General features: G+C 37.6%; 1 protein-coding gene across 3 annotated transcripts in view; it reads left to right on the top strand.

Moving 5' to 3' along the window:
- The window catches only part of ZNF277 (zinc finger protein 277), a 42,084-nt gene extending 21,081 nt beyond the window's left edge, over positions 1-21,003 (top strand). For all 3 annotated transcript variants that reach the window (XM_021545257.4, XM_085568333.1, XM_085568332.1), the window contains 9 exons: positions 1,516-1,598; positions 6,153-6,244; positions 7,602-7,712; positions 9,454-9,586; positions 15,381-15,448; positions 16,620-16,716; positions 17,235-17,277; positions 19,347-19,521; positions 20,338-21,003. In XM_021545257.4, the coding sequence (XP_021400932.3) occupies positions 1,516-1,598; positions 6,153-6,244; positions 7,602-7,712; positions 9,454-9,586; positions 15,381-15,448; positions 16,620-16,716; positions 17,235-17,277; positions 19,347-19,521; positions 20,338-20,530 (995 nt within the window). In that variant the 3' untranslated portion in view covers positions 20,531-21,003. The remainder of the gene's footprint in view (positions 1-1,515; positions 1,599-6,152; positions 6,245-7,601; positions 7,713-9,453; positions 9,587-15,380; positions 15,449-16,619; positions 16,717-17,234; positions 17,278-19,346; positions 19,522-20,337) is intronic.
- The last annotated feature ends 5,858 nt before the right edge of the window (positions 21,004-26,861 follow it).

Here is a 26,861-nt window from a genome sequence, read left to right as displayed (position 1 = left end):
CTTCAGCACAGTGCTGAGTGAGGATGAGATCAATACATGCTTAAATATGCAAGGCCTGGGAGCAGAGCTGCTCACATGGTTCCTGGGGAGACATTGGTACCCATTGCATAAAAAATGCAGTGACCACCCTTCCAAAATTATAAGAAACGTTCCCAGTAAGCTGCCTTTTCTGACTTCACCCTGCCCACCACCTGCACTGATGCTGCTAATCCTTCTTGGGCATCAGGGCCACAACCCCCCTTTCTTTCCCCTGCCACAGTAGTCCCTGTCCCAAGAGTGTCAGGAGATGTCCTCTTCGCAGAAGCCATACAATTGTGCAGTTTTCTGGGCCCCAACACGTGTCTGAAACCACAGTTCACTGTTCTGCTGTGTTGGTGTGGTGGCACATTCCATCACAGGGACAGTGTTGAGTCTGTGAAGGAAGTGTTTTTCTCAGAAGCAGCTGATGCATTACTTTGGCTTTCCTTTTCTAACAGAAACGCACAGTTTGCCTAAAATAGATAAGAACTTTAGGGCTTTTCTGCATCTTTAATTCTCAATAGAGACCCTAAAAGAGAGGAAACAATGCATACAGCTGGTGTCAGAAATGGTTAGAAAGTGAAAACTGAGTATGAAATGGATGAAAGTAATTTTTTTAATTATTCTAAATAATTTAAGAAAAGTAGCTCTGGAAAACATGAAAATCATTCCAAAAATCATAGTTCTGTTTCTCCTACAAACACCACTCAGTTTGAAAACTGTAAATCAAGCACCTGAATAGCAGAATTATGAAATATCCATGAATCTTCTCCCTCTCTCTTTCTCTCTCTCCTTCCTGCCTCACCCCTCCCTCCCCCTCCAGAAAATTGTTCTTATCTCAACACATTATCTTTTGTATTTTCCTACATGCTGAGTAATTGTTATTTCTTTGAATAAAATTTGTTGCTTTCTTCAATTGGATATGACCATAAATAGTAAAATGGTTACTAAATATAAAATATGTGTAAAACATATAAGTAGAAATGTAAATTGGCAAGTCTCAATGTATGGTACTGAACAGTTGTATATATTCACAGGTAGAAAAATATTTGGTGGTAAAAGGTAATGTGATAGATCAGAGCAAGGGGAGGATAAACCAACTTATGATAGCTACTGAAAACTGACAGTTACTTAGGGAAATAATTGATAAGATAAAATTAAAGGTGATTTCATATTTCTTTCATGCTGACTTTAATCTGTAACCAGTATAAATACTAATTGTTTCATGTATCCAGAAGAACCATCACAAAAATGAATAAAGCTGGTAGTGGTGAAAAGCTATGCAAGACTTTTGCCTTCACACTCCAATATAAATATGCACAAATATTTAAACATGTTTCATTAAATTATTAAATTCAAGTAACTGACTTCTATAGGCTAAAAATCACATTCTTATATTGTTAATATATTCTAAAGTCTTAGCAAATTATCTGCCAGTAATATTCAAAGCAGCTGCAACTGCCCATTCCTTATGCACACTTTTTAATCTCTTAACAGAGGAACAGGACAATTATTTTCTTTTATGTGATGTTTTACCAGAAGACAGATTACTTAGAGAACAGCTTCAGCAAAAGAAACTGGTAAGAAATTATTGTTGTTTCATTTTTTAAGGCAAACACTCTAATAGAATAATATATAGTAACTGATCAGGCATTTTAATGTGAAAACATTTTTTGTGAGATGGCAAAATTCTGAATTTTTTTAAGCTTATTTCCCTAGCTGCTGCACAATCATACCCTGCTTATAGATTTTTCACTGGGATAAATTTAGAGGTTGCATGTCAGTGTTCCACACAAGTGGAGAATACACCCAGAACACTGAAGAAGGTTGAGTGTGCTGAACATTTTTCTTCTTGCAAGGATCTGCAATGCTTTGACACACTATCTTTTGTGTAATAATATACATCTAGGGAAGTTAGCAAACTAGAACTTGGTGTGTGATCCTGTGAGCAGAGAAGGTGATACTTACCTACAAAATCTCTGAGCAAGCTGTTTTTGTGCATTCGCACTCCCTTTCCCAGATTTCATTAATTCACAGTCTCACACTCACAAGCACCATGGTGTGTGAGCGGAGGAAGTCTGGCCATTATTGTTTCTGTGAGATGCAAAGGACATGAAATGCCAGCTCTTGAGTCCACGTGAGCCATTCTGGTTCTTCTTGCCTGATGGCAGCCTAGTACTGTGGACAGACCTTGCTGAACTTTTAGGCATTGTCCGTTCTGAATGGATGTTCCTTCAAGTTCAACTCATGCTGACTGGCTTCCAGGAGTCTTAGTCCAGATTGTTGGCCAGTGGGGTTTTTTCTGGTTTCTTGTTTGGAATACACATTTACTGTTGGGCTAATTTAGAAGTGAATGTTACATGATACACAGCAGCTTTGTTGATAATCTCCTCATGTTAGGATGCAGGTATTTCCTGGAGATGCACAATACCCTGTGTCTGTACTGTGAGATGTTAGAGTGCAGACCTTAGGGTCTTTACATAAATACATTTCTCAGTTTAGTGCTGGCAGCCATGTCCTGAGAATTGTCAGCACAGGCCTTTTAACCCTTTGTAATGCTGTTTCTTCTGGTATGTTTGTATTACAGGTTTGTTCATATGCAGCATGCAAATAAAGACAAGTTAGTGATATGCATTCAGAATGAAGGAGAACCTTGCAAAACCTGAATTCTAGTCCTAGGGAAACTGGGAGATTGGCAGGCAAAATCCAGTTGGTTCAGCTACTCTGTGAGTGCTATTTCCATTTGCTGGCAACAGTAATATTCTTCAGCTTGAAGTACATGATTAGTGAATCCACAGAACTGGGGAAATATGTACAAGTCTTACACAGCTTTCCATAGGATCCCAACTCCTGTAAAGGGGAATGTGGTAGTTCTTCCACTGGGGATTTCCCATGGAGTTTGAATTGCCTGAGCAGAAACCTGCATTCTTATATAAGCCCATTGGATTGGCATGAACTCAAAAAAATAGCTGATGCACTCATGCCTAGCATGCTTCCCTTCCAAAGCTATCTGGGTTCAGTAAAAAAGGTTTGTATAGACCAGTATCTCACCCTTGACAGGAGCTATGTGTCTCTGGTATTTGCATCTTCTGATCTAGTGGTGATCCTTTCCCAAACACTCACTGTGTCTCCTGGGATTGGCAGCTCAAAAATTTCTGAATACAGCAATATGAGCCTCCAACTCTGAACCCACAAAAACTTTCAGGATCCCCACTACCTGTGGGAGTGAGTTGCACAGCTTGACCACACACTGGGAAAGAGCCATCTATTTGGTCCTTTTGAACCTGTCATGTCACACTTGGCAGGTTTTTGTATTAGAAGAGATAGTGAAGACTTTGTCCTTAGTATTAGCCAAATCATTCATGATTTGTCTCCTGATTTATCTGCTTTACATTATGTCTTTCATTAGTCCTGTGCTGGAGTGCACACTCATGGCAAAGAAGGACAGCAACATCCTGGGCTGGTTTAGGAAGAGTTTTGCAATCAGGTCAAGGGAGATTATCCTTCCCCTCTACTCAGCACTGCTGAGACCACATCGGGAGTGCTGGGTCCAGCTCAGGGCTCCCCAGTACAAGAAAGATATGGACTTCCTTGAGTAACTCTGGTGCAGGGTCACAAAGATGCTTAAGGGACTGCAACATCCTATGAGGAGAGGCTGAGACAGCTTGGACTGTTAAGTCTGGAAAACAAGGCTTGTGGGGGAGCTTAGTGATGTATATAAATACTTGATGAATGAAAAAGGAGTCAGATCATTCTCAGCTGAGCCCACCAACAGGACAAAAGGTAATGGGCATGAATTAGAAATCAGGAAATTCCCTCTGAAAACAAACACCTTTTTTTTACTATGAGGTTGGTCAAACATAGAGGAAGCTACCCAGAGAGGTTGTAAAATCTTCCTCTGCAGACAGTCAAAAGAAAACTCAATACACTCCTGGGTAACCAGAGGTGACCTTGCTTGGGCACAGGGGTTGGACTTGTTGCTCTCAAGAAATCCTTTGCAACCTCAAAGATTAGGTGATTTGAGGTTGAGGAGAGCTATTTGGTGGTTCTTTACAATACATCATTACTGCACTTCGCTATATCTTTTATGGTTTTCAACAATCCTTTTGGGTTTGTGAAAACACGTTGAATTTTGCATGTGGGCATGCAGTGTCATAATGATATTTGTTTCCCAAGTGTATATCATGTTTTTGGCTTTGAGGGAGGAAAAAGGGTTGTGATGGAACATGCAGCTGATGTTTTCATAGAACCATCTTATTACAAATAATACCTCCTGGCTGCTATAAATTGGACTGTACTTTTTTGTTTTATAAAGGGCATTTGTTTCTGATTTTGTGGTGTTTTTTACTATGCAGTTCTGTACCAACTAAGCCTTTTCTCCATTGTAGTGCCAAGGGTGTGAGGAATCTGTTGGCAGGTGAGCAACCTCATCTGCTCTGCAAGTAGACATTTCCTCAAACTCTGGAACGAGTGGAAAATTTAACCCAAAGCAAGTGCTGATTTTGTTTACAGAGTAATGAAATTAGGAAAGAAAGAAATATACATTTTTATTTTGGTGCGAAATAGTTTGCAGTGCGAAATAGTTTTGATTATCAGAATTGTATCCTCAGTTTTTACAGAAGTATTTTGTGAAATCGAGTTGCAGCTGTAGCTGGGGCTAATGGAGTCACTGCTTTAGTTACAGCAATAAAGTCTGTTTATGTTTTCATTTCCTTTTGCTGCAATCTGAGTGTTGACTTGCAAGTTAAATAGATATTTTGCTTTGTAAAGCCTTTTACCTCCAGACAAGTCCAGCAATTAAGAGTGAGTTGGCAAATGGGCTCATGTGAGTTGCGTAGAATAAAGACCAGAACTATACAACTTCTGGTGATTTTTCTGCATCCTTTGAATCCTAAATGCTGTCTCCAACAGCAAGCCCAAACAAGGACAAATGCTGTCTTTAAAATGTGCTGCCTGAAGCGTTTCATTCTGCAGTTTTGAAACTCAGTTTAGGAATATTTCAGGCTGTATTGCAGCAGGGAGCTAGCCAAGGTGGATGTCATGCAGAGACATAATGGTGATTGTGATGTATTGAGAGAGGCCAAGCAATGAGCCTGAAGTAGGTTAGAGAGCACAGCTTGCTGAAATAGCTGACAAGGCTGTGAAATGTAAAACAGATACAGTCTTTTGGAAAAACACAGTCTTGATAAAGATTTCATAGTTGTGAAGCACTACCAGGCAAGGAAGTCCCAGCAGCAAAACTAGAGAAACATGGAGGGGCACTATCAGTATAAGGCACCTGAGTGTTTTCTTTAAATAAAAAAGTAACAGACTTATTTTTTTGAAAATGCATACTTCCTACAGCAGCACTGGCCTTGTCTTGCTGTCATGCATACAGCTATTCACCCATCATCTGACTGGTAGTTTTAGGTAAAGGGGCTTCTCTTGCTCCCAGTAAGTAAAGACCCCGAAGAGGACACTTCACTAAGACTGCAAGCTGTACCAGCTTCCCAGGAAGAGCTGTTTGTATGATCCCCAGTTTATCACAATCTTAAGCTGAGACAAGGTTCAGGAGGTTGAAGAGATACACTAGAAGGGATGGAGGTGTTAGTGCAGTTTAGTGTAATGGAACATCAGAAGTGCTTGTGGTATGTGCCACAGCTTCTTACAGAAACTGCCAGGTCTCTGTACTGTATTAGGAAAAAGCCCTCTAGGTTGCCTGCAATCAGTCATGTAGGATTGAGTTTGCTTTTCCATGGGGTGTTAGGTGGTTACCTATAAACCTGCTCACTGATACGAGACATAAAGCTGTATTACAGGTAGAAATATTAAACTGATACATTTTAAACAAAATTATTTAAATAGTTGCATAAGATCTCACTGTGGATTGTATTTATTTCTATGCACCACGTATATAAAATTAAGAGAATTTTACCAGAACTTAACTGGGACACATACTGCCTTTGGAAAAATTTGGAATTTCTGTGTGAACCCATACTCAAAATACACTAACATCCGGTTTGTGCCAACAGCACATTTGAATTTTATATGTTCATTGTTACAAGTAAGGATAAATATGTATAATAAACTTATGTGATGGAATGATTTTATGATTATGGTTTTGTCTGAATAACTATATCTGTTCCTCTTCATAGAGAGAAATTCTAGAACAGCAACAACAAGAGAGATATGACACAAGTTTTCATAGTATGTGTATGTTCTGTGATCAAGAATTCACAGGAAACAGGTTTGTTTATTGCCCTGTTTGCTTTTGTTTTATTTTTTGATACCTACTCAGCATCTTTGTTTATGTTTTCAATGTTATTGAACCAGTTAATGCATAATGGTAGGACTCAGAAGGTAGAATTAACTTTAAGGTATAGTTCATGTATTTCTTTCAACTGAAGTGCCATTTTAAACAGCCCCTGTCCTACTTCTCAAACTTTTATATTTATTCCAGTGCAATCATTTCTACTACATGGTATGCTGGAGTTGAGTGAACCATTTTAAAGAGAATTTTTGTTTTTTTAGCAAGTGTTTTTATGACTAGGACAGCTGTGTAAGCCAGTGTGATGGTTACATTTTTTTTTTGTTATCCAATTGTACATTTTCTTATTTAAAGCTCTACTAACTAGTGTAAATTTGAATATCCAATGAAAAAGAGGTGAGGAAAATTACAGTGAGAACAGAGGGCTTTACAGCATCAGTCAAGTGCGAGCAAGAATTGCATTGAAATCCATGCTCCAAATAAACTTTGTTTATTCAGAGTAAATAAGTTTCAACTGGAGAGGCTAAGTCTGTTTGCATGGGTAGTTCTGGTAATTTGGAAGGGTAAAAGCACCAGGGGACATATTCCTGCAGGTCATCCCAATGTTCTATGAGTGTCCCTCTCTACTGCTTGGTGACAGTAGAGAAACTTCATCCTCTGCTTCCTCCTGAGTCTGACAGGCAGAGTGCATGTTTGAAAATCATGCCTGGACAATGGAAAAAGCAAGTGTCAACATTGAGATATTTCGTTTGTCCCTAAAAGCAGAAGCTGAGGCATATAGAGAGGCTGGGCACCTAAGGAATTAACTGTCAGAATAATATATTTTTTGAATGTCCATTATGTTTATTTGTGTACACTTTTGAGTGCCGTTCATGTTGCTAGTGCTGTATGAAGCAATATTCATGTAAAGCACATTGCATCCAAGAATTTCTGCTCTGCTAACCAGCATAGAGAAGTCTGAGAAATGGCTGTTTAGAATGTTTCTCAAGAGGGTTGTGTGAAATGCGATTTGCTTATACAAGGTAATGAATGATCTTTGCTAACAGTGAGGGTCAAAATAAACTATACTGTAATTTTCATTTAAAGGATTATATTTCATGCATGCGGATAGAGCAGTTGAAATGTTACTGAACATTCAGCAGAGATGAAAATGAAAAACTTCCTGTTTCAATTAAATTGTTTTTTTTTTCCTAGCAGTGGCAGCAAGACTATTACTGTTTATTTAACTTTGGCTTTTATACCATTTTAGAGCCATTGTTGTATTTTAAATCGGTAATTGAATAATTCTTATATATATCCAAAAATATGTAACACTCGATTTGAATGTCTTTTGTAGATCTGTTCTTCTTAATCATATGGCAAGAGAACATGCCTTTAACATTGGGCTGCCAGATAACATTGTGAACTGCTATGAGTTTTTGGCTGTATTACAGGGGAAGCTTGACAAGTAAGTAGAGTTCTGTTTGTTTATTTTCAATAAACTTGGGTTATATGTCTTTTAACTTGGAAATAGTAGATAAAAATGAATTCCACATTTGTGGCTAGTTAAGGAGAAAAGAGAGCAAATAATTTCTTGTGAGTCCTCTTAGAAGTCTTTTTGTTGACTTATTGAAAGGTAATTCCTAACAGTTAATAGTATGAAGTAAAGGGCCCTATTTCTGTTACGTGTTCTCATCATCACAAACGTTTTGCTAAACATCTCATTAATCACTGAGTACTGAGACCTTGTTCCAGTCTTCATTTGCCTCCATATATCATTACTATGTAATGTTCTGTCTCCCTTTTGTACTGCTTAGAGAGTAAACACAGAGCAGAAGGGGATAGATACATGTTAACTTTTCCCAGAAATTAGGACATATTAAAAATGCCTTTTATTGTTGGTGTTGCCTAGTGCTTTGAATTACCATGCTCACTGATGATTTGCAGCTCTCCTGTTTATCAGTAGGATCTGAGGCTTTCAGATAGAGGGAGTTTTCTCAAAGCTCATCCTCTCTGTAGTTAATGCACATGCTGAAATTGTGTCCAGAGTAGTGAAAGGCCACTCCCCCTATGGCTAAGGATTGACATATTAGCTATGCTAGTATAATAGTACCTGAGAATAAATTACTAGAGGAGAAAAATCTTGTTTCAGGTAAATAAGACTACATTATGTATGCTGACAGAAAGCCTTCTGTAATCTTTGTGGGAATGCCCTTCTCAAGTAGAGTGGACACTTTGCTGTTAGCAGATGGAACAAAGCAGATATTAAAATTCATAGATGTATTTTGGCATCTGACCTATGGTTCACCAGCAAGGCAATCTTGATTTGAAGTCTGCAGGCATAGGGAGAACTCAAAACCTCTTAAATGTCTTGAAAGGCAGAGTGATACTGAGAATCCTGAATACCTGCTTCGCACAAAACATCAGAGGGGAATCTGGAACCAAAACAGTTTTATGGTGCTGATTTAAGGCAGTGTATGTACTTCTGTTTTGTTTGAATTGCTCTGGAAGACATACTGTGGTAAAATTCTTACTTGTTAATTAATGTTTTTACCTTCTTGAGTAATGTGTATATACACCTAAATAATACTTTCCTGTCTATGTACATATATGCAGGTACCTATGGCTATGTATGTCTATTTATGAATTATATATATTTCTCTCTCTGTGTGGATATGAATTTACTTACAAAATTTTACTTCTTAGGATTTCAAAACCCATTGACCACCCTGGCAAACTTTCATTTACCCTCCCTGTTGATGTAAAAACTTTCTGTTTAGCTACTTAAAATTGTTTCAAAAGAAAAGTAGTATGTTCACAGTTTAGTTTTTTTCAATCTGCGTTACAAAGAAACAATTACAGATGGATTAGATGTCAGTGTAAGTCCATGCTGAGTTACAGAGCTCACACAGTGAGCAATCAGCAGCCTTTTTGTGCCTACTTTTCTCCCACTTTGCATATGGGGCAAACAGTAAATTTTTTTGTTATCTATATTTTTCATTTTTTGTGATTGTTATTTCTGTTTGATTGACTGTACTGTGATCTAAGATTATCTTGGATTTTTTTTTTTTCAAATAAGCTTTCTGTTTCAATTAATTTGCTCTGACATGCTTAGGTTAATCTTATTATATACAACTCCAACTTATTTAAGTTTATTATTTTTACTATTTTCAGTTTGACATGTTGACCTGTTAACCTTTATATCATAGCTTGCAGTGTTTATACTGTGAAAAAGTCTTCAGAGACAAAAACACGCTTAAAGATCACATGAGAAAGAAGCAGCATCGCAGAATCAATGCCAAAAATAAAGAATATGACAAATTTTATATCATTAATTACTTGGTAAGTAGTTCTATGAATAATTAGCAAATTGACTAAAGAGATACAGACATTATCTAGTTAAAAGTGAATAAATCCAAACTAGCAATTAGTATAAAGGTCAAAAATCAAGTGAAGGATTCTTAAGAAGTATGCTCATTTACGGTGTGATATTCTGGATAATTGTCAAACTAAGCACTAGTAAACATTTTTTGTTGAGATTTGATTTTGAGAGATTCTAGAGTGTAGCTTGAAGAGACACTAATCATCATGTCATTAGTGCTCAGTCTCTGCTTTAAAAACAGAAGGGAAAGTGAGATAGAGCAATTAAGTAAATGGAGGTCTAACTTAAAACAAGTTGGCTTTGAGCTCGTTTTCTACAAACCTTAAGCTGGAAGTGCTCTTCAGAGGGTAAATTAAATGCAAAGAGGAGGAAAATGAAAGACACAGAGATGAAAGAAAAACAGTTAGTTTTTAGCTTCCAGGTAGGTGTATGTTGCTAAATATTTTTTTATCTCAGACCTCTGAGAATGTGCATGTGTATGTACCAGATTTTCATTTGCTGCCTTCAACTTATGAATATAGGAGCTGCTTCAAAAGCTGCTATGTTCTGTCCCAGAAATAACTATAGTTCACCTGAAGTAGTCTTTGTGCCTTCTACATGTGCTAATATCCAGGTTATAAATAGGCATTCTTGACTGTTTTACCTACTCTTTCCTTTTAATTTCTCTCCATAGGTGTTACTTTAATACTGAGAACAAAAATTTGTATGTTTAATGCTCTGCCCTTCTACCCAAGACAGAATGAGTTCCTTTGGTGATATTTTATATTTTTTCTCCAAAGATCAATGATCTGAGATCTGGCGTTTTTTTCCTAGATATTCAAATTTCACAGTTTTGAAAACTGACTTGTATTTGCTGGACAGTGAGGAAAAAGTTGTGAAACTGTGTAGGGTAGATGTTTTTAGATCCTCAGAAGAACTGAGCATTTACTTCTCCTTTGGAAGTTAACAGATTTTATTTGTTAAAAATTGTTAAAAATCACTTAATTGTTTTTAGTGATTTTAATAGTTTCTTTCTTCTCTGCTTGTCCTGTACGTAATATTATGTTTTCAGAACTTGGCATCTTTTGAAATTATCTTTTGTCTGTCATTTGCATTCATTGTTGACGTTTTAATCTGTTCCATCTTAGATCACAAAATTGAGCTAGATGACTACCCAGAATCTCTGAGAGCCATGAAGTACTACTTGAGAAATTTGAGACATGCAGGGAGGTCATAACATGAATACAGACACAATGGCTGTGTCATGTTAATAAGCAGAATATGCCAAAGTAAATATAACAGCAAGGCTAATATTCACATATCTAACCTCTTTTCTCCAGTTGCTCCAAAACTGGTGGCCTTGCCCATGCCTGTCACCTGAGAATGGTCAGGGGTCTGTGGTCTGTGTGCTTCCTGACCCACAACAGGCATGGTCTGAGTGATGCTGTTTGCGTGGCCACAGACCATGCAGATGTTTCACAGTCAGGGCTGTGCTCCCCTTGGCCTGCGCTGGGATTCTGGCCAGGACTTGGCAGGGTGCCTTCACCTGCCAGCCTCAACCAGCTCAGGTATTGGTCACTGAGTAACATCACTCAGACATGTATTCTTTCATGTTCTTGAAATTACAGACAGTAGTAAATAAAACTCAAATAAGCTACATCCAACCACCAAAATGTTTAAAATTGGGCAGTGGGTACTGTGTATGCAAGATCTGTGCCAGTACATCTTCTGGGACATACCTGAATGATCATAATTCTGTCTTGCTCTACCTGCTCTGCTACAGCCATGTTGTCTTTCCATATATTTTTGGTCGTCCACACTACAGTCTACTCAGGGGACTGTTTCTGCTCAGCCTTTCTGATCCTTGAGGCTATACCCACATCAGAATTTCTGACATTTCTTCTTTTAAAGAAATAATTTTTTTAAAAATGAAAGCAGACTAAAAAACTCTGTCTTAAACACTTATAACATAGTTCACTATAGAATGTATGTTTGTACACAGGAAATTTTTAGGAATGTTCCTACACAATGGAAAGAGTTTGCTTTCCAAACAGCCTTTGACAACCCCTTTTTTCTGCAGAGACACAAGACTAAAAGGAAGAACCTCATTTTCTTCACCAGGAGTTCAGTAGATTGGCCTTTACATTCTAAGGAAGAAATATTCTGTAGAGCACATACATGCTCTAGAGTAGATTATATTAAATGTGATACGATGGATTTTTTTCAAGCTGCATCTATATTCAGTAAATTCTAGATGTTATACAAGATCTGCTTTTTGTAATAGCTCAATGTAGTGATTTTGCTTCCTCTCCCCTAACACCTTTACAACTTATCAGAAAATTTTTTTTAAATGTGTACTATCAAGATTTACTCAATCTTACCAATGAGTGTTAGAGATCTGTGCTTCACATTGCTCTGAATGTCCAGGGGCTTATACAGTTTCAAAGACACGAACATATTTTACATACCATATCTGAAATCATTCTCCAGTGGATTTGGAGGTCTTTTATCTGTAAAGTGTGGAAGATTATACCAATCCTACAGAATGGCTTGAAGTGTTAATTCAGAGAGGTAAGCTGGTACTGGAGTGCAAAGAACTCAGCAACAATGTATCCATGATATATAGATGTAAAATTCCTTATTTTTCTTTTCTTAAAAAAAAAATCTTCAAACCTAATTTCCTTGTTTCTCTGTGTGTATTATCCTGTGGCCCCATGGCTCGCCTTGCACAAAGAGCCAAATAAAAATGGAGAGGGAAGAACTTTGTAATCTGTGGTGCCTGTTGGAGGCCATAAAAGAACAGAAGGCAGTATTAAAACTTTCTTATTCCCAGAGGAACTGAGGCAAACCCAGACTGACAAGGCCTTCCTTTCTGGATTTACCTGATTAGTACCAGCAGCACTTTTAGGTATAGAGTATCCTTTGTAGGAAGCCCAGATGTCTATTTTCAAATTGACTAATAGCATGGGTCTAAAGTACGTAGCATCAGTGAATTACTACACTTATAACTAAACTAGGTAGCTGAGAAATGGTACCTGCTACATACTAGAAAACTTGTTTCATAAAGCCTTTTTCCTCAAAAATAAAAATATGTTTTCTCCTTATTGCCAGGCTCTAGGTTGTCACTATTATCTGTTGGGGAGCAGGGGAAGAATGTTTTATTATTGGAGTCACTTCTTATATTTAACCTCTTTTGATTTACACGGTGTGTATCTTGTAAAATAGTAAAGGGAAACCCTTCATAAGTTGGTGACAATTCAAGATTTAATAAAATCCGTCAATTGGAGAATGCTTCATATTGAAATTCATCCAATGTGGAGTAACTATAGTCAGGGTAAGGCTATCTCTTCTTCCTGTTAGACCATCTCAAGTTCTTCAGCAATATAAAACAGATGACATAACTCAGATGATCACAGCAAAACAGGTGAGAAGAAGGGCAAGAGAAAATTTGCAGAGGAAATCAAAATATGTTTGAAGTTTGTGAGCTGCTCAGGCTTGGATCTCCATTTGCGTGTAGTTTGGGAACTGCTCTTTAGGGAACACTGAGATACCAATTGCTGTTTCTAGCTTCTCCCATCTCTGCACTTCTTTCAAGCTGGGGTGTGTTGCCTCAGTGAGGCACACAGATTTTCTTCGTGTAGAACTGCACTCAGGTTGCAAGGGTAAATTGCCAGTGAGGCATTTAATCTCTGTGCAATTAGACTATATTTTGGAAGAGGAAATAATCAAACCACACACATTTGCACGTTCTCAACTTTTCTATAGCATCATCCTCTCTGTGAGGTACAGAGAAAGTGTTTAAAAGAAAAAGTTGTTTTTTCTTGAATACATAGCAAGGCCTTCAGGGTTTTTTTAATTATGCATTTTCTAGTGTTTGAACTATTAACAATGTCAGGTCTCATTTTTTTCTCTGGTTTTGTTAAAAATTTCTTGGGAATCTCTAGAGATCATTCCTGGCAGCTGTTGCATCTTGGATGAAAAAGCAAAGAAAATTGAATACTTTTCAAAGGCACCCTTGGTCCCAGATGCTCATCAAGCTGGAGAACTGAAAAAGTGTTATAAAAAAACCAGAACAAACAAACAAAAAAACACCTGAAGGATTTTTAAGAATGTTTCAAGGAACTCTTTTCCACCCAATTGCTCAGATTCTTTCTCTTGGCACTTTCATCACCAGTGTTCCTAGTTATCCATTCACCATGCAATTTTCCAGTGATACAAGACCTGGTTAGCTTTTCGCTTTTTCCTTTTTTTTTTCTCCTCTGAATATAAATAGATGAGGGAAACAGAGACATCTTACAAGCTCCCTCTCTTCCTTCTTCACAGAAACACCATAAAAAACATCAGCAATAACAAAGCTGGGGCATGCTTTTTCCCTTTCACCTTCAATTAAAAGGTGAAGCTTGAGGCTGCTGTGTTGAACATACTCTCTTATACTGATATACCTTGAGCTGGTAAGGGGAAAAATGGTGAACATTAGTCTTCATTTTGCAGTGGTTGTGAGCCACTATCTGCTCATTAAGGTGTTAACATTAGCAGACATAGGAAACTAGTGTGCAGCTGGGAGAACATGTGGTGAGAGGTGTTAATGGCTTCGTGAGATCTCACAGTAATGCTGACATTAATGAGTCTCCCCTCTCACTCAGAGAGCTTACACACTTACCATGTAGTATCACTGAATTAATTACAGAATTTTCATTCTGTAATATATGATGACATTATGTTTAGAGCTGTCTAGGGACAATTGTTTATCATTTTTCTGATAGACCCTAACAACTTTAAAAATTCTCATTAAATTGTTAAATGATGGATATCATTTCTTTCTTTTTCCAAACACCCATAATCATACACATTAATAAGGATGTTATTAAATATATTTATTAGTAGGAATATTTTAATAACATCAATTAAAGGATTATATTTTTATTAGCTGTCTTTTTTTTTTTTTTATGGTGATAAGATTGTCAACTATAATCTTTGTGAATCCTCCACAGCCATCAAATATATGGGTTCAAAAATACTCTTCTGGTTACTGGTTAGTTTGCTTGGGTTTATTTTTTATGACAAGAAGAATCCCAAGAAAGGAAAACACTAGCTAAAGATCACTGCTGGTATTTCAGTAGAGCCCTTCAGCTTTTTATTGCCTGTTATTTATATCTGAGCCATGCTGAGAGTGCTTGCCATTGTGCTGAACGCTGCACAAATGTATTGTGATATACTTCGTGCTGAAGGTCTTTAAGGTATAAATAAACAACACAAAAAGTAAAAGTAGGAACAGAGCCCTGGCTCTCACTGCCTTTCTGGAGCACTCTAGTTAAATTGACACCGTGTTTTCACTGGCACAGCCTTGAGCAAGGCACAGGCACTGACTGGTGCAGCTGTGCCTGCTGAAGCCTCAGGTGGGACAGCTGCATTAAGCAGCACGTGCTGCTTGAAAAGCAAGGTAGGCAGACTGGATTGAGCAAGTGTGAGGGCAAACTTGAGATAGTGATAACATACCCACCTCATGAACACTTTGGAGGTGTTGCAACTCTGTGCCAAATCATCTTCCCCTCAGCTACAGTATGGGAAGTGCCCTGTTAAAAGATTAAAATAATTCTTACTTTAAAAATTCTTACTAAAGCAGTGCTGTATGACTACCTTTTACTCACAGCAGTACTGAAGTGATCTAAAATAAGATATTGATTGTGACTTCTGAGATATTAATTCAGTTCAGTGACAATGTGTGATGAGAATCAGGAAATGTTTTTTTAATTATCTTTTCTTTTTTCCCTCCAGGAATTTGGAAAGTCCTGGGAGGAAGTGCAGTCAGAGGATGACCGGGAATTACTAGATAACCTAGAAGAGTAAGAGTTACTTAAGTACCCATTACACAGACTTGCAGGACCATTATTTTTTGAAGAAGTTGCAAGGAAAATGCTGTGCACAGTTAGCACAAATTTTAAATTCATTTAAGCCAATCAAATCAACTCTGAATTGTCCTCATTAAAAACACTTCTCAGCAATGAGAGCTGTAAACTTCATATTTCAACCACAAGCCTGTTTTTGTTTCCCTAGCTCTAACAAGAGCCTTCTGGATTTGTAATGATGTAGATAAAATGCATTATTATTTACTTTTGCACCAGAAAACAGTCAAAAAGCTTTTGCTCAAATTTAAAAATTAAAAGTAAGCATCAAGAGTGTCAGTATGAAGAAGAAATTGTGTGAAAAAAAATTGATAAAAAGGTAATAACTAGAGATTAAAGAAGGATTTCAAAGGAAGCTTCTCAGCAGTGCTGACTGAGGGCAACATCCACCTCTTCTGCATTCTTCTGTGGTCCAGGCCCTCAGAGCACTGCAGAGATAATTTCCTTGGCCAGAGAAATTGAATAAGTAGGAAGAAGTTTATGGGTATCAAGGTCCCTGATCTTCCTGGTTCTCTCTGTGACTTGAGGTTAATTTTACTTGACTCTACCTGGTTGCAGTAATAGTTCTGTCTCTCAGCAGTACTAGGATTGAAATGGATGCTTTGGTAAACATCTGTGTACTTGTCTAAATGTAGCATAAGTGAGTAATTAATATTTCATAAGTAAATAACACTTAGAGTTAGCTCTGCCTGATGATTATGACTTTGTCTGGTGTATTGAAAGATTAGAAATGTATACAAGAATTTTAAAAGACCTTAGAAAAATAAATACAGAAAGCAATATTTAATGACTTGCCAGACTGGATAGAAATTGAAGTTAGTATTCTGTATATTAGTGCAGACAGTTTCAAGTAGGATTAAATGCCTGTCTGCATAGAAATTACCCAGTATTAACTGCTCAGTTTTTATCAAATTTGTATTTTTTTTAGACTCTACAGCAGATTGTAATCATGTATCCAGCTATAAATCCACACTGTCTTTTCCACCCCTTTACATTATTCAGTTTCTCTGGATTTATTTCTAGTGTTTTGAAAGCAGAATCTGAATTGCCCTTTCTCAAAGTCTCTTCTCTTTCCACAACTAAATGAATCTTTTCTACTTTTCTTCATAAGAGATTGGTCTGACTGGGAAGAGCATCCTGTATGTGCAGTTTGTCTGTTTTGTGAACAACAATCAGACACCACAGAAAGACTGTATCTTCACATGCAGGTAAGTCTTACTTTAAATAACAGTTTTTACATCACATGAAATTAAAAATTGTGTTTGTAGCACCTTTATTAAGGTCAAATCAGCTGCTGCATTAAAATGTTGTCTTCAGCACAGAACTAAAGGACTGCATGCATCTCCAGCATCTATTCCTGAAAACATGCAGAGAAATCAAGCTTTACATTAAGAGTAAAACTAGTTATTACTTGTGAGTGTACAGACTGCTACAGGCAGTAAAGAAATAGCATCTTTGATATCATAGTGGTTTCATTATTTAATATATTTTATTATGGTTAGTATCTGTGCTTCAGTTTTAATAAACTATTTAACAACATTAAATATGAATGCGGAAGTTTCTGATGAACCAAAACTTCTGGGTTTTTTTTCATGCATTAATTTTTGTGTGTCTATATGTGTATGTCTGTGTCAACCCATGAAAAGCTGATCTGTTTTTAACTTGGAGTAGTAGTAGAAGTAGTGGAAATAAGATCTTTTTACTTTTCTTTTTTTCTTTTCTCCAGAAATCACATGGCTTTCACTTTCCTAAAATAAAGTCAGAGCATGGTGAGTAAGAGGGGCTGTAATTTTCAGTATTTGTCACTAGTGTGGAGAAAACCACATCATAAGAATAGTGGAAAACAAGTTTATCTGTTTTATTTTTGTAGAGACATTTAACTTTTCCATTATGGAAACTGTTTCTGCCAGCTTAAAAAAGCAAGCCAAGAACACTTTATTTTTATGGAACTGTTGCTACTGCCAAGGATGCAGTGCTATTTTCTTTAGACCCATTGGATTGTTTTGCAGGGTAGCTTTTACAAATACCTGTTCTATGAGTTCCAGGTCTGGCTGCTGAAGACTTGGAAGTATTATTATTTTTGTTGTTATTATTGTTATACCTGTTAATGCTTGCTTGCCAGCTAGGAGCTTTGTTTGGCCAATGTTTGCTTTCTGCTGTAGAGTAGAATCATTTAGGTTGTGGAAGACCTTGAAGATCATTGAGGCCAACTATTAACCCAGCACTGCCAAGTCCACCACTAAACCATGTCCCTGTGTGCCACATCTACACATATTTGAAATACCTCTAGGCATGTTTCAGCTGTTTCTCTGAGCAGCCTGTACCAAGGCTTCACAAGCCTTTTGGTGAAGAAATTTTTCTTAATATCCAACTTAAATCTTTCCCTATCACTTGTTACTGGGAAGAAGAGACAGACCCCTGCCTGGCCACAGCCTCCTTTCAGGTAGCTGTAGAGAGTGATTAAGTCAGTCTGGAGCCTCCTCTTCTCTAGGCTAAACAGGGGGGAATCCCTGCTCTGGTCCTGCTGGACACAGGATTGCTGATACAGGCCGGGATACCATTGGCCTTTTGGCCCCTGGGCACTGCTGGCTCCTGTACAGCTGCTGTCACCAGCACCCCCCTGGTCTTTTTCTACTATGCAGCTTCCACAGCCTGTAACGCTGCATGGGGTTGTGTGACCAGTTGCAGGACCCAGCACTTCTCTTTGTCAAACATAATTGACTGACATCCTGACCCAGGCTCATCTCTAATGGGCCTGGTTGTATCCCTTACCCCCTTCAAATCTCATTTGAAACTGTCTCCGTGAGCCTTGCTGACTCCTGTGCAAGGATCCCTTTCCCTCTCTGAGACAAGTGTACCCCATCTGTCACCAGCAGGCCTGGGGTCGTGTTGACACACCCATGATCCAAATACCCCAAATTCTTCCAGTGGCACCAGGCTTGGAACCAGGTTTTGAACTGATGGCTTTTCCTGTTTCTTCTCTCATTATTCCTTGCAACTGGAACACTGCTTGTGCTCCTGATCACTTAAGCAGTCTTCCCAAGGCCCTGCAGTCTCTCTTGATTGCCCTAGGATTTCTTGTTGCAACTTCATGACTGCCCACCTGAAAAATCACTAACAGATAATTACCCATGAGGGTAGGAATGTTTCTCATCACACATTTAACCTGAGCCCCAGGAGGCAGCAGACCTCCCATAAAAGTGAATCTGGTTGGCATTTTGGCCTTCATTCCCTTGAGCAGGGAACCATCTGTGACAATGACCTGTCTTTTTATTTTATGGGAGCAGCTTTTTTGCAGGGCACAGGCTTACTTAACCCCAGTGGCACCTCTGTGCTGGGTGAGCCATTGTCCTCATCACCCAAACTCACTGGGTTCCACTTGCAGGGGCTCTCACCTGTTATACCTGGGGAGGCAAGACAGTCACAGAGGAGACAGGTCTGCTGCACCAAAAAGGGACTTGTCACCACTGCCACTGTCCCTTAAGTCACTGTGCGCAGGCAGGCAGGGAACCCTCCAAACCATGCATCTTGTCTACCTGCTGGGCCTGTCCCAGGGAAGACAGGATACAGTGCCAATAGTCAGTCTCTCTCTCATTCCCAATATTCTTCAACCTACTTGCCTCCTCCTGAAGCTCTGTAACTAAGCCTAAAGACAGACTGAGAGGAAGCAAAATGTTTGCAGTTTGAGCACTAAAAGAGAGGTTGCTTAATTTGCTAAGGTACAGCATGCAGGCAGTGCTGTCTTCAGTAAACTCTTATCAATCCTTATGCTTAATCCAAGAAATTTTAAATTAAGACTTATGTTGCCCAAGTGCTTGTTCACTAACATCTCTCCCAGGTCTGAACTTCTATCAGCAAGTAAAGCTAGTGAATTTCATCAGAAGAGAAATCCATCATTGTCGTTGTTACAACTGCCAGGAGAAATTTGAATCCAAAGGAGGATTGATAAATCATATGGAAGAGACCAAACACATTGCATTCCTGCCAGCCAGGTCTACATGGGATCAACCACAGTAAGGGATTTGCTTCAGCATTTCTTCCAGCATTTATACTTTTACTTGATAATTTCTATGAAACAGTAAGTTGAAAGTTCTGGGGTTTCCAAATACAACAGTGCCCTGAGCTCCCTAGCTTTAGTGGCCCAGATAAAATAATAAGCTATCTCAGAACTACTCAGAATTAGAAATCTCTGTATAGTCTGAAGATAAAATGATACTGCTCTTCTAGCTGCATCCAGGAGTCAGTGTTCCTATACATGGGATTTTCACTTTCACGACACTATCCTAGAGAAGATTGTTCTTGCAAAATTGTTCTAGAACCAAGTCAAACCCCTTCTTTTGATGTCTAATGTAGATATATGCATGATGTCTATCTAACTTTAGCATTAAAACAAGTTGGTTGTTTACCCATAGTTTTTTCCACGGAAAATAGAGAGACAGTGTAAAAAAACACTGGTTCAGACTCTAAGTAAGCTGTATGGGTCCAGGGAATGATGCTCTCTACCAGGTGGTAGAGCACAGGGAGTGTTCTAACTCAAACACCCTTGGTTCACCATTTGTTGAGGGACAAACATGGATCTGTAGTCTCTTTTGTAATATCATATAGTTGAAGAAATAGGAGGAAGGGGAGGAAGGGCTCATTTGTTGTCAGTTCTTCTCTATGACTCTTCTACACTGTGCATACCTGCACTGTGCAGTTGATTTTTTGGGCATGCTGTTTACTGTCATTCCAGACAAGCAGACTTGCTCATGTTTCCTTTTTAAAATTCTTGTCTCACCCTCTCAAACAAAATGTGTGACTGTCTAGTAATCATGTTTTGTTGCTTTCAGGTATTATTTCCCTACCTATGAAAATGATACACTCTTGTGTACACTGTCAGACAGTGAAGATGCAAAAGCTGAGGATCAAAGTGAAGAAGTGCCTGTTGTAAGCGAAGATATATCCAGTCTAAAAGCTCTCAAACAGAGCAGTGTTTTAAACCAGCTTCTGTGTAAAGAGAAAAAAAATCAGGAGAAATTTTGACCTGGAAGTACAATGGCTGACCTTTAATGATTTTTTGCAAGAAGAAAAATTATTTAAGTACTATTGGAATACAGTTAAACTTACAAATGTTATCATCATGGGACAAATATTAAAAAGCGAATGCTAAATAAAAATTTAAATGTTAACTTTGTTGGTACATCTTCCTTTAAATTTTAGCTTCATTTTAAATTGAATGCTCTATTTTCTTCTAGGATCTTTAAATACCCTTTGTGCATTAGTGTTATTTACAAATTTTTCATATTTTTAAAATTTTTCCTGAATTAATCAGAATATGAGTTCTATTTTAAGGCCACCTTGTGAAAGGTGAGAACAGCTGAGACAATGTATAAAGCCAGTGAGTAAATCTTCTGTGTCTTATTGCTGACAGAAAATGTAATTATTGATCTAGTGTGTGAAGGAAATCTTGCTCATTTTTACCAGCTTTGGAAAATAAAAATAAATCTGTATATCTCTATTATTAATCATCGGTATTTAAGACATATGGTGGCTATTCTCAAAACTAGCCCAGAAAACTCAATGAAGCTCTGCTTGCCCCATGAATATCTGACTCCATGAAAATTTGCTAATCTAAAGTCTAATTATTATAGGAATAATTGCAATATTGGTTGCATCAAAAATCCAAATAATTTAAAATTCATTTCTTGTATGGTTATGAACTGAGATGTTAAAGAATGACTTAAGGAATTGCAGATACATAATCCAAATGAAATCCTAAAAATCTCAAGTCCGGAAAAGCTGCCATATTTCCTTTTCAAGTTCTCAAAGTGGCAGAAGATCTTCAGCATGCAGGAAGAATCTCAATCTTGACTGGGTAAAGCTGCTCAGAGCATAGGTCATGCGAGGATGATCCAAACTAAGTATTCCTGAAATGTTAAGTAGTCCCAGAATTCAGGTTTAGCTTGCCATAATATGTATGACCTCTTTCAAAAGTGTTAGTACATTCTCTTTTCTTCTTCAGGTCAGTGTTAGAGCACTGGCTGAAAGAATTGAAGTCTTGGCTCAGTGCCCTTCGCTGCCTGAGAAGATTCAAAGCTGCAGCTTTGCCTTTACACAGCCCTCATTACCTGAAATTCCTTGCTATCAACAAGAGTTGTTGTTGTTCATCCTTATACGGTGATTGTGAATTATAAAGCAATCCTAGGAGCAGGGGCTAAAGTGTAAATCTTTAGCCATGTTCTGCTAAGCTTCAATGTCCCACCTAATTCACCCTGCAATCTTATTTGCATCAGTTTCTTTTCATTTTCATTGAACTGGATTTCTCCTGCCATTAATTGTCACCCTCTAGCACTTCTCTTTGCTTTCTCTTTTATATTTTTCATCTTTTCATATCTTTCATATTTTTCCAGACCTAAGCTCTGGAAATAAGGTAGAGCAACAGGCTACTGGAAATGCACTGAGTAAAATAACTGCAGAGTGAAACAGACAGAAGCGGTATCTGACTCTGTCAAGAGGAAATGGGATAGAAGAAGTGCAGCAAATATTGAGAATACAAACAGAAAAAGGGGACAGTTGTAGTCATACATTTTGCATTGGTACAAAAATCTAAGAGGAGCAAGCACAAACCAAATATTTTTGAACTAAAATATCCTGACCATCTTAAATAAGCTACAATCTGTACTTCTTGCATTTGTAAAATTCTTAATTTCATACAGCCATTGCAATGGCTGTTGCTGATTTTTGTGCCCCCTAATTTTCTCCAGGCAGTTGTTTTCTTCCTAACTTAGAAATTGATTTCAGTCTTTGCTTTTTGGTCAGATTCTTAGCTAAAGGAATAAGAGTTAATGGGGCTTACATTAGTGATGTGTGTTGAGCAATGGAAAAAATCAGCAAAAGAACCATGGCAGCAGCACACAAATGAGTTTTATAGCAAGCCTATCTCAGGAGGGCACATTAAGGGAAACATAACATTTTACTGATATATAATAAAGTGAAATTGCAAAACATTTCCTAGTCATAAGGAATGTGATGCTGAATCATTCAAATCCCTACAAAATGAAAACAATATGAAATGACTGCTGTTATGGTTCTAAAAGAAATTTGAAAAAGCAAAGTTTCAGTGCAGAATTAAGAGACTATCTAAAGAGAAATTGTATAAATACCACAGACTGGTTGTCTATTTTGAGTAAAGAGAAAAAGGGAGTTAGGAAGAATTCATAAGCAGTGTATAATTGTTCACTGGAAATAGCAGGAACATGAGGAATCAGATTAAGATTGAGCTTGTTACATCGGTTATGAACAGGCAACAAAGTAGGTTTAAGTCTTTTGTCTCAACAGAGAGGGTTGGTTATGGTTTCTAGAGTAAAAATCAAGCATTTTCATTTAGCACAATGATGCTTGTCATTTTGCTGGAGCATACTTATTTTTTCTTATAATGCCCACAATTTTCCTAGGCATTCTTGCCCTCTTACGTGTTTAAAAACTGAAGCTATTTTTTGTCACAAATAGAGGATCCAGTTATGACTGCATACAGTTATTAGGGGCAAATATGGTCTTCTAAAAAAAGAGTATTTTTGGAAGTATTGCAACAAAAATAATATAATAATGCCTTAATTCTTGGAGTGGACAGAATTCAAGTTGGCAGATGCTCTGGAGAGAGTCAGATCAGAAGAATGAGTACTTCTAATTGGTGTGAAAAAAATCTATCCTAATTTAACTCCAATGAACATTTCTTACAATAATTCTTCTCAGCCTAGACCTGGACTCCTTATACACATTCACTTTTCTGTGTCTAAAGCCAAATTTAGAAGGATCTGGGTTAAAGGAAGAAAAATGCTTGTGTCAGGCAGCTGGTAATCCTTCCTGCCCTTTTTACAAATATCTTAATTATGCTTCTCCATACTCAGTTTAGTCTGACAAGTCTGTGCAGTCTTAATCTGACTTAAGGAGTTAATGGTTGTTGGTTTCCATTTGAGACACTGTTTTCTGTTTCTGTCTACATTTGCCTTGCATGCTGTGAGAGCTGTTAGTGTCTTCTCTTAGCTGGCTAAATGGTGCCTAATGAGAGAAACACCAGACTAAGTTTCTGAAAAGTCTCTCTGCTGCTGTCCTTCCTCAGTGGCATTGCTGCCTCTGAATTCCAGTCAGATCTCTACTAATGAGTGAGGTGTTTGTTACAGTCTCTCTCTCTCTCTCTCTCTCTCCCCCATTTAACAGTGTTTGGCCTAAATCTGAGATGGGACACTGAACTTTGAGTGGAAGTAAACAAGGTTGCCAGTGTCCATTCTCAAATTCAAGTCCAGAGCAGATAGTGGACATAGGCCTTGGCATCATCTACTGTCTACTGCCAGTGAACAGCAGCAAATTTTCCTGGCTTTGCTCATAACTTGATGCTATATTAAATTATCTTGCATAATTTGCCTTTTACTTAGATGTATACAGAGGCCAAAGAGAATCAAAGATCCCTGGAGAAAAGCTGTATTTCACATTGGAAACATGAAGAATACTTTGCTTCCCCAGGAGGGAAACAAAGTTGGGATGCTTTCTGAGGCTTGGTTACAATACAATAACTGAAGCATCTGTTGATAAAATTATGCCTTCGTCTACTTCTGCCAGGTATGTCAAACTGTTAGATAACAATTTTCACCTGTAAGAAGTAATTTATAGTCCTAGAAAGAATTACTGCTTCCATGCAGTAGTCATTAAAATCAGCTGCTGTAGAAATGTATGCAGAAGTGGTTGCATGTAAAATTAATCCCTTTTTTTCATGAGCATTCAATGAGCTGTTCTTCCCAGTGCAGTTTTTTTTCCTTTCTGTAGGAAGTTTTCTCCTGCTAAGCTGTGCTCAATTTGATTTCTTCCACCAGGAAGAAATTTTTAGTTGCTTATTGAATTGGATTTTACATCTTTTGGTAAATTCTTGCTCAGAAGATGCAGACAAAGTAACTATTTTAGTGATTAACATGTAACCCTTTAGTTGAATTCACATTTGATATTTTACATCCCTGATAAATTCACTCTCTCCATAAGGAGAGCAGGGGAATTAAGGACATGTACAACTAAAAATACATCTGTTGTGTTTGCATAAATTTAGATAGAAATAAGTGTTTTTCTTCCACAAATGTACCTTTGAACACAATTCTCTCTATCTGGTTTACAATCTTTTGATTGAAAAGCTGGCTCTGTGTAGATTACATATGGGTCTAATGTTTACCCTTGCATTATAATCAATAAATGTAGTCTGTGGGTCCTAGAGTCGTTCAGCTCACCCTAAAGAAGTGTGTTACTGCTAGAGCACTGATATGCTGCAGATGTAATTCCCAGTATAAACAAGTCCTTAAAAATTTCACATTTTGACAGTGTCATGCAGCGCATTTGTCACATCACATCTCATGAGTGTGTAGTGAAATCCCTCAGAATAACTACAGGCAGATTTGGTATCACCTCAAGCCACAGCTTCATTGAATGTCAGGAGATTTACTTTTTATTTTTATGCTTTCTGGAAATAGCAGAACAATTTAGGAATAAATAATGCAGGAATTGCTAATTTTTCATTAGGGAGCCTGTAATGTGCCTGCACAGCTTTGCAGAGTCAAACACTGCTTTAACTTTTAGGTGGTTTTAAATTTAGGTTTCCAGTTGTACTGAGATAATTTTGTTACTTTCTGATGCATATCTGTGTCTTCACACCACTTATGGAAATATTGCTATGGATCTTCACAAATATTTGACCTGTTGCAATAAACTGTTTTTTGTTAGAATCTAGGTGAAATAAAGAGCAGATAAGCAAGGATGAAGCTTAGCATTTGTGAAGAAGGATCATGAACATGTGACAATTTACTTTTACAAACAGCGATTTGCCATGCATTCTGTGACAAATATTGTTACTTCCCTCTGCCTCGGTTTCTTAAACAGCAAGACTGATTATATAATAACAACTACTAGGAAGAAAACTGCACATGGAAGATAGGATTCCAGTGTATGCATGCAGCTTATCTGAATTAGCTGGGCCTTCAAATTTGAAAGATTTAGTTCAGAAGGTGACTAGATCACAGTCAAAAGGTTTTCTCATTCAAGAGGAAGAAACTTAATATTGGGATTACATTCCTCTAAGGAAACAAATGTTGAAATGTTTTGAAAATGATGCTTTTTTAAAAGAAGGGTTAACTTCCAAATCAGATTTTCAGAGACTATTTCTGATTTGCCTTCAATTGAGGTTTTCAAGTAGAGAATGTATATAGTGTAGAAGATCCTCTGCTTTTAGTCATATTACAGATCTTCCAAGTTGTTCAGTGGCATACTAAGGAAGATTGTTTTCCTGTAAGAAGAAATGACTGCATAGCGTAGAGTACCCATGGTTGGCATAGATGACAGAAGATGTCCATGCTGGTTTGCTCTATCCTTAAAAGGGATAAATCCATGAGTTTAAAGAAAGAAAATATATTGCAAAATGCTGTGCATCCCTTAATTCACTTAATTGATCCATTGATCCATTCACTTAATTGATCCTTTATAAACAGTCTCTATTTTAAATCCTAACTCTTTAAGAAGGTTTCAAGTGAAGGTCTAATATTTTTCTCAAAAAGTATACACATAAGGTAGGTAGGATTTCTCAGATTCACTTAAGCTTGTGCCTTGCCTTTCCTTCGGTGTAGGAAAGTCTCTGATTAAGACAGGACTTCTGTTCAGTATTAGAGCTGATACTTGGATATTTTTTTTCTCAAAAGTTGCTGCAATGGTACTTTTGTTCATATTGTCATCTTTACCAGAGGCCTGAGTTTTTTAATTTGCCTTGAGCTACTCAGACAAACAGTTATATTTCAAGTAAGCAATCTATGAAATGACTGATGCTGGGATCCCTGCTTCAATGCAACAGTGTGGACCGTTTTCCCATTGATGCTGGATTGTCCCAAGGGATCTTTAAAGATGAAGATGTGATTCCTTCTGCCTCCTAGACTTTGGTGACCCTGGAAAAGTTGCTTGAATGCCCCCAATGACTGATTTGAAATCAGTTAGATAGGATTCCAATTAATATCTAAAATGAATGTCAGCATCCTGTCGAGCAGATTTCCTGCTGTTAATTTTGTTTCCAGTTGGAAAAAAAATACATTCCTTAAGATATGTGACAGTGTTTATCTACTAAATTTCTGGAGCTTTGTGCTGATTAGAAAGAGAACAGTTCTAAAGGCTGCCCTCTCTTGTTTCTACTGTTTTATTCCCCATCTCTTCCTCTGCCACCATCCCTCCATGGGATTACCACTGGCCACCTCCAACTCCTCAGTCAGGTTTACCTTGCAGTCGTTCATCTGAAAACTAGACTAAATCTTATTCCAATATCATTCCAAGCTAAGGATTTAGTAGAGCTTCATACATG

This window comes from Lonchura striata, chromosome 1A, assembly GCF_050655825.1.
Source record: "Lonchura striata isolate lonStrDom1 chromosome 1A, ASM5065582v1, whole genome shotgun sequence".
Lineage (NCBI taxonomy): Eukaryota > Metazoa > Chordata > Aves > Passeriformes > Estrildidae > Lonchura > Lonchura striata.
The sequence above is the reverse complement of the archived record's forward strand: the minus strand, read 5'-3'. Positions and strand labels throughout refer to the sequence as shown.